At 44.6% G+C, this 13,999-nt stretch overlaps 1 protein-coding gene across 1 annotated transcript; it reads left to right on the top strand.

The window, feature by feature from the left end:
• Window positions 1–216: 216 nt before the first annotated feature.
• Window positions 217–5,855, top strand: LOC136520987 (uncharacterized). Its single transcript, XM_066514705.1, has 5 exons — window positions 217–794; window positions 2,041–3,946; window positions 4,046–4,106; window positions 4,191–4,414; window positions 5,566–5,855. The coding sequence occupies exons 1-5, from the start codon at window positions 656–658 to the stop codon at window positions 5,618–5,620; spliced, it is 2,385 nt and encodes a 794-aa protein (XP_066370802.1). The 5' UTR covers window positions 217–655; the 3' UTR covers window positions 5,621–5,855.
• The last annotated feature ends 8,144 nt before the right edge of the window (window positions 5,856–13,999 follow it).

The following is a 13,999-nucleotide window of genomic DNA, read 5'->3' as shown; positions in this document are numbered from 1 at the left end:
CTAAGGCCCTCTTTGGCGCGGCTCCGGCTCCTCGCCCGTGACACTGAAGCAGCACTGTAGCAGGAACTGTTTCGGAAACCGAGGCAGAAAATAAACTGGAGAGAGCCGGAGCCGGCGAAGCCATGATTTATAGCTCCTCCGACTCCGTGCTACAGTACTGCTACTGTGCCCGGGCCGGAGCCGAAGCCGGTGAAGCCCTGCCAAGGAGCCCTAAATGTCCGAGTCAGAGAGGCCAAGCCAAGATGGCCCCGTGACGAGCCAAATTAAATTCGCACCCACCGCCACCTGACCTCCCTCCCTCGGCTGGCTGCACTTTTCCCTCCTCACCTCCACCACCTCCAGGCAGGCAGGCACCAGCCCGCGCTGCTCTCTCCTCTCCTCGGCTTCAGCGGTTCAGCTCCTTCACCTACACACCTCCTCGCTGCGGTTGCTCCGTCCGGTGGCCAGGCCGCGGTTCTTGGCGCTCTTGGTTGGTCGGATCCTTGGCTAACGGGCCGGCTGGTGTTCCTGCTTCGACCTTGAGCTTCTTGGGGGTTCTTGAGCGTCACCTGCCTGTTTGTTTAATGGGTTGATGCGGCCGCGGCGGCGGCGGCAGTTCTTATGACTGGAGGGGCCACGGAGGTGAAACTTTTCCGGTGAGGGGAGAACCGACGGAATGGAAGGCGAGGCGGCGGCGGCGGCCGAGGCGGTGGCGCGGATACGGCTGGTGCGGTGCCCCAAGTGCGACAAGTTCTTGCCGGAGCTGCCCGCCTACTCCGTCTACGTCTGCGGCGGATGCGGCGCCACTCTCCAAGGTGCGGTTGTACTCTTTCCCGCAAGCTGGCACAAGATTTGGTTTAAACCCCTATATCTCCATTGCCATCCCAGATGGATTCATCTTTGAGTGACTGACGGCTGCAAGGGAGAGATTTAATTTTTCAAACCTATGCTGTTGCTTTGCCGCAAAATTGGGGACACATTTCTAGTTTGACTTCAGACCTCGGTTTTCATCTTTCTTCCCCTGTTTGTAATTAAAACAAAATCGTTTCGGGCCTATTTCATTCTCATTTCGTAATGCGTTGTAATGTTTATTCCATTTTTAAACACAATGTAAAACTTCTGAAATTTGAAAAAAATGCTTACTCTTTTCTGTTAACACTTGGAAATTCACATTTCTTAGGAGCAAATGTAAAAATTTCGGGTTTTATGATAAATGCTTACTCTGGTTTTTAGAACAAATGTAAACTTCTCTTTTTTGTGGAAAAATTTACTTCACTTCTTATGAGCCAATGTAATCTCCTGGACCTTTCAGGAAATGTTTACTAGTCCACTTCAGGAGCACAGCCAAACCTTTATTTTTCCAAGAAATTCTTACTCCATTTTTGTAGGATTAAGTTTGAACTTCTGTTTCTTTGGGAAATGTTTGCTCCATTTTTAGAAGCAAATTAAACTTTTCATTTGCTTCTAGGTTAACTTAGGAACAAATTGAAATTCTTAATATGTTTCCAAATTATGTTCTAAAATTTTTTAGCGTCCTTTAAAGAGCATATTATCATCTTTTGGATTTGAAGTGGAAGAACCATGTCTCTAATTCTCGCACACAAAAAAAGTAAAGCTGAAAATCTAGCCTGTGCCTTGGTGATAGGGACATGGCTGTGTCCTATTTGGTCATTAGTAGCTGTTGTTACTTCTTAAATTTATTGCATTGGGATTAAAAAAACATCAGTTGAATTTGACCTATATATATTGTAAATTACAGTAGTTGATTCAGTTATTTGCATACCCAATATACCCTGCCATCAGTGATTAATTTAGGATTGTAGCTGCATTCTAGTGATTTAGTCCCCAGTTGTACTTTTCAATGTTGCTTTTGAGGTCAATGGGAGCCAGAGTAGTGCCTTTGGCGCCAGTCTTGCAGAACTAGTCTTCTTTGGCTCATCGTTTTGAGCTCTTTGTTTAATATCACAATATGACTTGGTAGTCATTAGCCTTCTTTTTAATGGCTAATTAAGCTTTCATAAAGTGGGACAATAACATCTTCCTGTGATGAAAATTTTACAGCAAAGAAGAAGAATTCAGCCCAATCTTCACATGATGCTGACGATGGAAATGTGAAATACCTTGAAGTACTGGAGTGTGTTCCAGAGGCATCTGCAAGAAAACATGGAGCTAGTACTACTGATAGGTCAGAAACCAGTAAAATGGCAGATTTACATAGCAAATCAGTTTATGGCCATCACGATAGCATTCAGACAGGGCCAAGTCCCTCAAATCTGAACACTTCTATTAGAGATGATGGCAAGGAGGCAAAGTACCGACACATTCGTTATTGGGAGAATGGTGAAATGGGGCAATCTTTGAGAGTAAGAGACATGTCCCCAAAGTTTCCAGCCAGTGCTTATCGGGGTGAGTGCCATTCGAAGCAGAGATACAATTATTCTACTAAGGAATGCCCAGGGGAAAGAAACTTGGATGGTCCAAGCAGAGTCAGGGGGCTTGAGAAAGACCGGGCTGAGATCTTAAGGATGCTTGATGAGTTGAGAGACCAGGTACAGCAATCTTGTGATGCAACTAATGGGCCAAGTGGAAGTGCCCCAACTACTACAGCAGCAGATTCCCACATTTCATATGGTACTTCTGACCGATTGAGTCAATTGAGGCATGTTGCACCACAATTGCATCAGAATGGTTCACACCACACCCCACCCTTGAATGTACGAAGTCCTAGCGTTCCTCGCGTTTATGCTCGGCTGCCTGCACAACAAGGTTGTGTCGGATATGCAGAGCCCATTTCACACGCTAGAGGCTCTAGCTATCCTGCCAGCCTCTATCCATGGAGAAATTTTGATAATTATTTCTTTGGACAGCATGATCCTGATTCTCTTCTCTCTTGCCGCCATGATGGCTTCTATCACCAAGCTGCCTGTTCTTGCTTGCATTGTTGCCACCAAGAATTCTTGCCTATACAGGGAAATCACATGGGCTTCAATGATCAAAGGGCACCATATCTTCTGAACAGTTATGGGGCTTATCCTGTGGACAGCCCCTTACCTGGTCAGCAAAGATACAGTAGAAGAGGCATCAATACTACCTTGCAGCAGAATCACATGAGGGTCAACGTTAGCAAGAAGCCTGCACAGACTTCTGAGCCGGTCGCAGGTGGTGCCCCTTTCACCATATGCTGCAATTGCTACGAAGTTCTGCAGATACCAAGGAAACAGTCCCTGTCAGGAAACGAGTACAAATTGCGTTGTGGATCATGCTCACATGCAATTCTAGTCAAGCTTGATGGAAACAGGCTCAATGTATCAGAAATTGCACTAAGTACACCTTTATCTGATGGACAGGAAAATGACATGGGAACCGATGGGCAAACTCCAGACAATAGGTCCATTCCTGCTTATCGTTTTTCTGTTGGAAGTCCTGCATCTCAAGAAAAAGATCTGCACTCAAATTTGAGTGAGTCAGAGAACAACCATACCCCTCTAGCAACTGACTCAGAGGGCACCTGCCATTCCAGGGATCTTCCTCCTGAAGACAGTGCAGTTTCCCATGTACCAAACTTACCACATCGCAGTCATTCTGGATCATCTCCATCAGAACATTCTGGGGTGGGAAGTAGAAGTACGCATTCTGAACCTGAAAAAGTTATACTATTAACTGAAAGTTCCAAGCAGAACTCAGTTAAAGGTATATGTGTATCAAACAAGATGCAATCTCCAAACAATGAGTTTGATGTTCCTGAATACACAGATGATACATTAAATGCGCAGCAAGATACTGAGCACTCTAGAGCAACAAAGTCCAGTGATTCTTTTCTCACTAATCTGATAAAAAGGAGCTTCAAAATTAATAATGGAATGCGCAACGGAAGAGCAAGGGTTTATGTAAATGGCTTTCCTATCTCTGATAGTGCGGTCAGGAAGGCTGAGAAGCTAGCTGGATCAATCTGCCCTGGAAACTATTGGTAATTCTTTGAGTTATAACTTTTACATTTAACATGTTATTTGCTAACTGAAAAAGGGTAGTTCCGACACAAATGTTATCTTTATTTTACTTAACATAGGTATGACTACCATGCTGGCTTCTGGGGTGTTATGGGACGTCCCTGCCTTGGCATGATACCAGTAAGAGCTTCTGGCATGTATTTTTTTCATCGCTTTAACCTGTACTGTGATGATCAAAGCTCAAACTGGATATGTTGCTTGCAGCCTTATATTCCAGAGTTTAATTTTCCCATGCCTAAGAACTGTGCTGGCGGAAACACAGGCGTATTTGTTAATGGAAGAGAACTTCACCAGAAGGATTTGGATTTACTTGTCACTAGAGGACTCTCTGATTCCCCTGGTAGATCTTATGTAGTTGAAAATTCTGGAAAGGTTTCAGATGAAGTATCTGGTGAAGAGCTTTATGGCCTTGGAAAGCTTGCACCAACGTAAGTATCTTTTTCTATTAAATTCTTTGAATAAATCACTCCATTTTGTTACACATCGAAGCAAAATGTGATCAATGTTGTATTGCTGCAATAGTAAAATTTTGCCGTAGTACCTCTTATCGTTGAGCAGTGATATAGCTTTAATCTAGGATCATATTTCTTTAACAATCTATGGTCAGATGAACTTTCTTAAGGAATATTGTTCTATTGTTTAAGTAATCAAAACTTTCTCGTGAATATTCTAACATATTGTGCTTTCTGTGAATTTATTTCTAATATATAAGTCTCTGTTGTATAAATTAATGTGCATCTTCCCTGTTAAATGTCAATTAAAGGCCTGAGAAAAATTAACAATCTGGTACATGATCAGACTGTTAGACAGGCAGATGGGATTATTGTTGGTCAGCCCTTTGGCCGACGTGCTACGCCACCAGCCCTGAGCCGAGGCATACACTTGTACAGTTGATCTATGATTTGTGTTAGGCAAGGAACTCCATCGTTCGTTATTTCTTCTATATGAACCAAACCCTAGGACATTGTTGTGGCTACATAGGCATGTCCCTTGCATCCTCATAATCAGTATATCTTCTTCCGTGGGATATTACACTTACATGGTAACAGGCTGGTTGATCCTCGACCACATGCTTCGGTCCGGACCCTAGGTGCCGCTTGCCATTGTCCTATAATGCCTAAAAAGTATTCAAGAATCAACTTATAGGCAGTACTGTCAATCTGTAAAGTGTCAAATGACTAAATATTGCACAGTTAGTAGAGCATGGTTATCTGGTAAAAAAATTGGAGCAGATTTTTACAACTGGAAATCTTGTTAAGATTTCTCATAAAAATTAAGAGCTCTATTAATCGGTGATTCATGAGTATGGTTTTGTCAATATGGTTTGGTATCATTGGTTGCTTTTAGCTATCCAAAATGTTGGTATGACTGTTTGCTTGTCTATTTATTAGACTAATTTGTCTATGCTGTTGCAAGAACTTTGGTATGTGCGTGATGACATACATGATTTTCATTTTCAGAACAGTCAGCTCTGTCTTGAATTGTTGTGTTTGTTTCTCTTCCATGGACCACAGCTACAATTTTTTCCCATAAAGGCCCTGTTAACTGAAGTGTATATGCTTGTTCTTTTAATGTGCAGAGTTGAGAAAATGGGGCGTGGATTTGGCATGCGCGTCCCAAGATTCATCCAGTGACAGGTCAACTTGGCACAACTAAACTTCTGAACCTCGAAGGCACAGCCATGGAGATAATTCAGATCTACTGTAGGTTACTTCAATTGTGAAGCTAGTTTCATGTATCTTTCTTTTTCCTGATTATATTCCGATTAACATGAGGCCTAGTTCAGTCAAATTGAGGTTTTGTTGTAATTTTCTGATGCATTTGTTTTTACTGAAAATTTTCCATGTTATGCAAGAACAATTTGAAGCATTTACCTAATTGAATCGTATGAATTGTATCAAATTAGCTAAAAGGGAAGTAATAACAAGTTATCTTATGTTGTATTAGTTAGGTCATGATTATTCTTTACAAGAATTATATCCTTGATACCTGTAGAAATAAAGAACTGGTCAAGGATTCTGAATAGCTATTGCCAATAAAATTCAGGGATGGCCCTAGAAACAAGAGCAAAAGCTTCTATGTATTTTCATATTACTATTCTCCATTTCCCACACAAGTAGCCAACATAAACGTAAGGATTAAGAGGTGTTTCAACTTCCCAATCCTCGACTAAACATCAACACAACAAACAATAAAAGGCAGGCAAAATTCTACTACCAGTCAGCCTCCTCTCAAGTCTAGTCGTCTCAACCCATGACTGGTGAGGAAACTTCGGTGCCAATAAAATCTAAACAGTGCAACCAGATTCACAACTCTATTACAGTTACTCCTTGAGCCAGCTCTCCAGCCCGCGACCCGGATTCGATCTCTGGCATTGGCACCGGGAGGCCCCTCGTTGGCCTTCCTTCTGAAAAAAAAAAGAAAAAAAAAACAGTTGAAAAGGAAACCGACCCAAGAGAGGAAGGGGGTGAATTGTCTTTCTTAAAAACTACTCCCTTCATTTCAAACTATAAGATGTTTTACTTTTTTTAGATACATAGTTTTTTATACATACTTAGATATACGCTATGTCTAGATGTGTATTAAAAACAATATATATATGTAGAAAAAACAAAACATTTTATAATTTGGAATGGTGTAACACATAAGGTTCTCTTACTGGAAAAATCATAAACTAACTAGCATGACATGTACCTATAGTTTCTAGTGTGCTCTAACCTACCCAACCCATAAGACTTTTGCAACCTAAAGTCCATTCTACCAACTAGCCTATGCTATCAGGAAAGGTAAAAGGTCAAACAAATCAAGCACGATGCAAAAGATTAAATGAGGTAGGTAAAGAGCAAGTTAAGAGACACTGACTATGGGAGACAAGGATGTATCATGTGTTATTGGTTGCCACAACATAACTCCTAGTTCATGTTGGAGCTTGATAAAGGATATGCTTCGGTCACTAAGCCCTTCCACAGTCATAGTGTTGAGCTTGGCACCAAGGCTTGCATAACCAAGGTGAGTGTCGCAAGCCACTGCACACTCACCACCACAAACCTGACTCTATTGGTCACCATAGCTCTGAGCACCAGCAGCCGCGTCGTCCTTAGTCTAGCGAGGAACATCCAGAGGGAATGATGAGTTTCCTCCTCTTGAGTCAGCTCAGGATTGTAGAGGTGCAGATCTCCGAGCTGGTCGGCAAAGTCCAAGATACTAAAAGCGATCTTGTTGCCTGAAACGAAGGTGACGACATCGTGGTTTATGAAGCGCATCTAATCCGTATAGATGAATCTACGCATGAAGCCCCTGTCGATGTTTGATCACTGATAGCCTGCCACGGGGGTCCCCGGGGTAGTATGTTCGGGCTTCAGCGTATGCGGAACTCGATGGTTAACGCAAGAGACAGTCGATCTATCCTGGTTCGGACCCTCGATCTTTGATCGAGTAATAGCCCTACGTCCAGTTCGGCGTTAGCCTTTGCGTTAAATTGATCGTAAAGTGTTGTGTTGTACAATTGTCCTCCGAACTTCCGATCCAAGGAGCCCTGCCCTTCTTTATATAATCAGGAGGCCAGAGTCCTAGTCGGTTTACAATTAGAGTTCCTAGTAGGATTACAGAGTAATACTACTACTAAGATTACAGGGGAAGAATCATAGTTAGACTAGTTCTCCCTTCCGTGCAGGGTATCCCGTGGGTCCCGCACCGACAAGCCCCCGAGCACTTCATGGTTGAGTTCTGGAAGCCTCGTCTTGTTCCTTCAGGTCTTGTCGAGCAGGAACAAGCGTCGTCCGAGTGCTTTCTTGAGCGAAACCGTGTAGCGCTTCGTGAGATCTTTGTGTGGTGTGTACTTTTTTGAAGAAAAAAGTACTCCCATTTGGATGTAGCCCCCGAGCCTCTTGCTGTTTGGCACAAGGAGCTTGAGGGTCTTTTCTTGAAATCACCTTGATTCTTCGTCGAAGGGCTCCCGAGCATGTATCCGGGTTCTTTGTCGAGAAGAGCTCGGGTATAGCTGGTTCTTTTCGTCGTGTGGTCCTTGAAGTCGTCTGTCTTGAAGAAGTCTTCTGAGTGATGTGCGCTTTTTTTTAATAAAAAAGTGCACTCACTGAGTGTAGCCCCCAAGCCTCTTGCTATTTGGAACAAAAAGTTAGGAGGGTCTTGAATCTTTATGCTGTTTGAAAATTCCTGTTTGAGTGTAGCCCCCGAGCCTCTTGCTATTTGGAACGTAAAGTTGGAGGGTCTTGAATTTGAGTTGTTCAACGAATTGAAAACTTCCCCTATTGCAGCCCCCGAGGATTGTTCAAAAAGAGCTCGAATACAGAGTCTTGGCATATTCTCTGGTAGTCTGCTGTTGTTAGGTGTAGTTGTATGGTGGTGGTTGAGTGTAAATGCCTTTTGTTCATGGGTTGTACTGTGTTGGTATATTCTCCCGAGTATGCTTGTTGTTGAGTACTGTTCCTTCACGTCTGAGTTCCCTTTCATTATTGAGTTTTGTCTTTTCACTGCGTCCTTTGTTAGGCTTGTTCCGTTGGTGCTCTTGGTCCATGTGCACCGCTCCTTCGTTCTATAAATAGCCTCCTAGAGTGTTGTTTTGATTCATTGAGCATTATGTTGCTTGTTCTGAAGTCTCTGTAGTCATGAATATTGTAGTTTACGAAGTAGAGCAGCCTCCGGACGCATTTTGTAGTTCTCGTATGTCCTGTCGTAGCTGGAGGAAGTCTTGTGATAGAGATTAGAGGTAGACTAATCCCATAGCAGCAATGTACTAGGATGTACATGGCAGTAGTTGGAGGAAGTCTTGTGATGTGGGCTTCGTTCCTTCATCTAGCAGTTCTAGGTTGATCCTCGCCGCATGTCTTGAGACTGTCCGGTGTAGATCAACACCATATCCAGCATCACATCGGATTTGGGTAGACAGATGCCTGCCGGCCTTCTCTGCTCCATGTTGTCCTGCCGTTCTGTTGATTTCCGCCTTGGGTGCACTGCATCCGTCCTTTGAAGAAAACAGTGTAGTCGAGTGCGGTTTGTTCTACCGAGTAGCGATTTGGAACACGTAGTCAGTTCCAGAGTCTAGTTGTTTCTGGGTTCCTTTTTGCTACTTGCCTGTCGTAGTTCTGAGTTCGTTGGGTCTTGTAAGATGTGTAATCTTGTATCTTTTAAAGTCATTTGTAATAGAGAGAATCTTGTCTTCTGAGTTGTCATTCTTTATTCTGCTGATGTCCTTGTTGTCTATGAGATTCTCAAGTTCTTTATGTTAGAACCGAGTTGTTATGTTCCTTGTGAGGTAACCTCCCATTGCTTCATGGTTGATGAGTTCTTTTTGCAGCCACATGGTAACTCTGCCGTTTTGCTGGATGGATAAGTCTGAAATCTGCCCGTTGAACTATACCGTTGTGTGGATTTGTGCCTTCCGTCATTTTAGCTGTGTTAGTAAATGGACCGTTGCATTCTCACACTGTGTTTTAACGGGCCTGGTGGGCCGCGTTTTTACCGGTGTAAAATCTATTTAAAGGCATTTGTCCTCCTTTTCTTTGGTACTCTGCCTTCGCCTTAAAAAACCCTAGCCTTCGCAACTCCGCCGTCGCCATTGCCGCCACCATCTAAGCGCCGCCGTCCGTGCCTTCTCTTTCCCTAGTGCCTTTTTGCCCCCGTTAGTACATGGGTAGGAAGAAAGCTGCGAGCAAGTCCCAGGCAACCTTCATGGACGAGGAGTCATCCCTCTCCGTGATCGAGAACCAAGAGTTCATGGCCATGAGGGCTGCCCAGAAGTTTTGGCCGGCTCCAACAACAATAGAAGACCAGCTTCACGAGCTTGTCAGCGATGGCTTGATCTAGAGCAAGGACATTGCTGAATGGAGAGCTCTAGGTGAGCATCGGGTCCCTGCTCCAGGTCCTAGTGAGATCATTCTTTTCGTCTCCTTTATCCGTGCTGGACTTTGCCTTCCTGCTTCCGCCTTCCTTCATCGATTTCTCAATTATTTTGGGGTTAACTTGAATCATCTTGCTCCCAATGTCGTCCTCCATCTTTCTATTTTTGTACATCTCTGTGAAGCTTTCCTTGGAATTCCTCCTTCTCTTTCTCTCTTCCGTCACTTCTTTCGTCTGAAGCCTCAACCCTCGCCGCGAAGACACCAATGTTCTTGGTGGCTGTGGGATTCAGTTTCGCCAGGGTCTTAAAAGCAAGTTCTTTGACTATGACCTAGTTGATTCTGTGAGGGATTGGACGTGCTGACTGGTTCTATGCCACCAATTTGATTCCTTCTCTCGCCGTTCATTCTAGATCTAGTCCCTCGGTTAACGACCGGTGGGAAAAGAACTCCCTGATGTCAGACTGAGCTCCAGGTGATCCAGCCATTCCTTGAGCGGATAAGCACTCTAAAGTAGCAGGGCTTGACCGGTTTCGAAATCGTCTCGAGTTTTCTTCGCCGTCGTGTTTAGCCTCTGAAGGAGTGAGAGAACTTTGGCTTCGAGTACTCTGGGGCTGAGGATCCTTCATGCATGGTCCCTGCCCTTGAGTTGACCAACGAGGAGGTACTCAAGCGCCTTCAGAAGATGCTGAAAGGAGCAAGCGTTGTCCCGCTTACCGTCTCCGAGTATTGTGCAAAGAACCCGCCTCCAGCTGTAAGTTGTTTTCTCTTTGTGCGGGTACTTTTTCTATTTCTTTTTGCTGTATCTATTTTCGCTTAATCTTCCTTGTCTTATTCTTTTCATAGGAATTGGGGCGTAACTTTGTTGACTCGATTCCCCTTCACGACCTCCCTGCCATTGTGGGGGCTGGGGGTAGTCTTGCTGGGGCTTCTTTAACCAGTAAGTCGCAAACTGCCATAATGTTTCCTGGTGTTTCTTCCGCTAACCCTGATGTATATGTAGAGTACGTTCCTCAGTTCAGTTCCTTGAGCTGCTCATAGTGTCGGCAAGAAGGGGCGAGTGGCTGGTTCTTCTTCTGGTGTGCCCGTTGCCAAGAAAGCTCGTCAGTCGAGTACTTCTTCAGGTACTCAAGTTATAGCTAGCATGCTCTTAGGTGAGCACATTAATACACTCTGTCCTTCTGTTGCTTGTCTTCATCTTTAACCGAGTACTTCTGTCCTTTTTCAGCTGGTGCTATGGTGGCCTTGGTCGAGACTGAGGAAGAAGAGGATGATGATGCACCCCTTATCATGCGGCGGTGAGTTGTTTTCTTATTTTCCTGTAGTTGAAACCTTCTTTTTGTTTTGACATTGGTCTTGATCTCTTCGTAGTAAGCGGTCGTCGAGTATCAGTTCTTCTGAGGCTCCTGCACCGGGTTCTTCCGTAGCTTCGGTACCGAGTTCTTCCGTAGCTCTGGTACTGAGTTCTTTCAGGGCTCCGATACTAGCTACGCCGCTCCTGCCGCCGAGTGGCGGGGACGTTTTTGCTACCGTGGTTCCCCCAATGAGGTCTTCTTTTGGTTTAATGAGGAAGAAGATAGCTGAGTGAGTGAATTCTGGTTTTATTTCCATGCTTCTGTTCTTTTTTCTTATTCTTTTTTTTTGACGGGTTTCCTTGTCATCTTTTAGGCCTTCATCTTCCCCGAGCCTCCAGTCGACTTCTTGTCAAACCTCTAGTGTGCCCTTGCGTACTGAGTCTCAGGACTCGGAATGCACGGGCGCCGAGGTGGCTGTGAGGGGGATAGAGTCCGCAGCTGCTGATTTGCCAGCTCCTGAAGTGACCATGGCCATGGCAGCGGGTCCATCTAAGGGATTGGCCTTGGCTTCCCAGGAGATTGCTCTGGTCGTGCCTTCTTCGCCTCGACCGGCTTCTCCTTCTCCTTCTCTCGCCTCCGATGGTCCGCCTTTTGCTGATGACGTGGTGCAGCAGTTTGATGCCACTCATCGGTTGTCGGAGCTAACTGCCGCCTGGGGAAGCTTATCGACCCTTGCGACTTCTTTTGGGGAAAAGCTCCAGGTAAGTTTTTCAGCCAGTTCCTTCTTTGGATGTTCATTTTTCTTCTGTCCTTATGTCTTGTTTTTCTTTGTCTCTTTTTACTCAGTCCTTCTCTCATGATCATACTGGCTTCTTTTTCTCGTCTGAAAACGAGAAAAAGTTGTCTTCTGAGGTGAGCGCCCTAAAGGCCGATCTTGACCTCCTCCGGGCCAAGTTGGAGACTGAGCGCCAAACACATCAAAAGGAGGAGAAGGCTCTTCGTGCCCTGGGTGGTGGAGGCGGAGAAGCAAAATGATGCTGCGGTGGGATCCATGAAGAACGAGTGCAAAGGTATCATGGGTTTCGCTTGTTTCCTTTTGTATTCTGACTTCCTTGTTTGCTAACTTGTTTCTATTGCTTCACCTAGCTCTCCGAGTTGAAAAGCAGAAGCTCTTAGGAGGGTATCGAAGAGATGAAGACACTCGTCTGCACTAACCACAACAAAGCTGAGGAGGTAATTACTCGAGCTGAAGAAGAACTCGCGCTTGCTAAGTTGATTAGGTGTGGAGCTGACAGGGATCTTATGCAGGCCCAAAAGACTATTCAAGACTTGACTGGTAGGTTGGCAACGGCGACTGATAACTGGAATGCTTTGTGGAAGTCTTTTCAGTCAGTAGCCGACCTTCTTCAGGACTCCAGCGGATGACAGTCAATCTTGGGCTCAATTTATTCCCCAAGTGCCAACTCGTTTCCAGGGGTTTGTGAAGAGATGTGCCCATCTATGTACCAGGAACGTCCTTGCCCAGGTCTAAGTTCTTTCTCCAGACTTTCCTTTGTCCAAAGTTGCCGATGAAGCCGAGAGCCAAGAGTACCTTGATGCTGTTGAGAGGTTAGAGCCCGAGGTCGATGACTTAGCCAGGGAGATTGTAGATAATCTCAATATTGATGTTTCTACTCCTGATGACAATGCTTGAATGTAATCGACCTCTGCACTCCGGCTTTTGTAACATAATACTTATACTCTTTCTTGAATGAAGATCCTCTATCTTTATTGATGTCTTCTTTGTCTGGATGTCTAATCCTTGGTTATTCTTTAAATGTGTTGTCTAATTGATCAGAATTTTCTCCGGGTAGCTATCTGTTCTGATTCTCATCTGCGTTGTATAAACCACTCGCTATATGTAGATCGTTGTATTTGATAAATTTTCTTGATTTGCCGAGTACTTGTCTGGCTTTCGTCTGTGCCGTGTGAAACAACTCGGTGTATGTAGATTGATGTCTTGACAGACTTCCTTGACTTGTCGAGTGCTTGTCTGGCTTTCGTCTATGACTTGTAAACAACTTGGTATAGCCCATTGTGTCGACAAACTTTGCGTTCTTGTTAGTACTAAAAAAGACTTAGGATATCTCTAGCTTCTTCTTCTTGGCTTAGCTCATAGTGTGGTCAGTATCTGGTCCTATCTCTGGTTGCAAAAGTATCCTAGGACCGGCAAGCCCCTGAGCGCTTCATGGTAGAGCTCTGGAAGCCTTGTCTTATTTCCTTCAAGTCTTGTTGAGCAGGAACAAGCGTTGTTCGAGTGCTTTCTTGAGCGAAACCATGTAGCGCTTCTTGGGATCTTCTGAGTGTAGCCCCCGAGCCTCTTGCTATTTGGAACAAGGAGCTGGAGGGTCTTGTCTTGAAATTGCTCTGATTTATGTTCAGGCTTATTTTCTGCTGTTTTTCTTTTTGGTTCGGGTGTTAGCTTATTAGCTACCCTCATCGGCGGGCACAAGCATGTTTTCAGCTATTTTGCTCTCGGCCGGTATGCTCAGGCGTCTTTTCAGCCATTTTGCTTTTTTGTTTGGGTGTTAGCTTATTAGCTACCCTCATTGGCGGGCTCAAGCATGTTTTCAGCTATTTTGCTCTTGGCCGGTATGCTCAGGCGTCTTTTCAGCCATTTTGCTTTTTGTTCAGGTGTTAGCTTATTAGCTACCCTCATCAGCGGGCTCAAGCATGTTTTCAGCTCTTTTGCTCTCGGCCGGTATGCTTAGGCGTCTTTTCAGCCATTTTGCTTTTTGTTCGGGTGTTAGCTTATTAGCTACCCTCATCGGTGGGCTCAAGCATCTTTCCAGCTATTTTGCTCTCGACCGGTATGCTCAGGCGT

Source organism: Miscanthus floridulus, chromosome 18 (genome assembly GCF_019320115.1).
Source record: "Miscanthus floridulus cultivar M001 chromosome 18, ASM1932011v1, whole genome shotgun sequence".
Classification (NCBI taxonomy): domain Eukaryota; kingdom Viridiplantae; phylum Streptophyta; class Magnoliopsida; order Poales; family Poaceae; genus Miscanthus; species Miscanthus floridulus.
Note: the sequence above shows the minus strand (reverse complement) of the source record. Positions and strands in the feature narration are given on the sequence as shown.

Coding starts and splice junctions, on each gene's coding strand:
- LOC136520987 (XM_066514705.1), top strand. CDS start 656: ATGGAAGGCGAGGCGGCGGCGGCGGCCGAGGCGGTGGCGCGGATACGG. Junction 795..2,040: donor ATGCGGCGCCACTCTCCAAG/GTGCGGTTGTAC, acceptor AAAATTTTACAG/CAAAGAAGAAGAATTCAGCC. Junction 4,107..4,190: donor CCTGCCTTGGCATGATACCA/GTAAGAGCTTCT, acceptor TGTTGCTTGCAG/CCTTATATTCCAGAGTTTAA.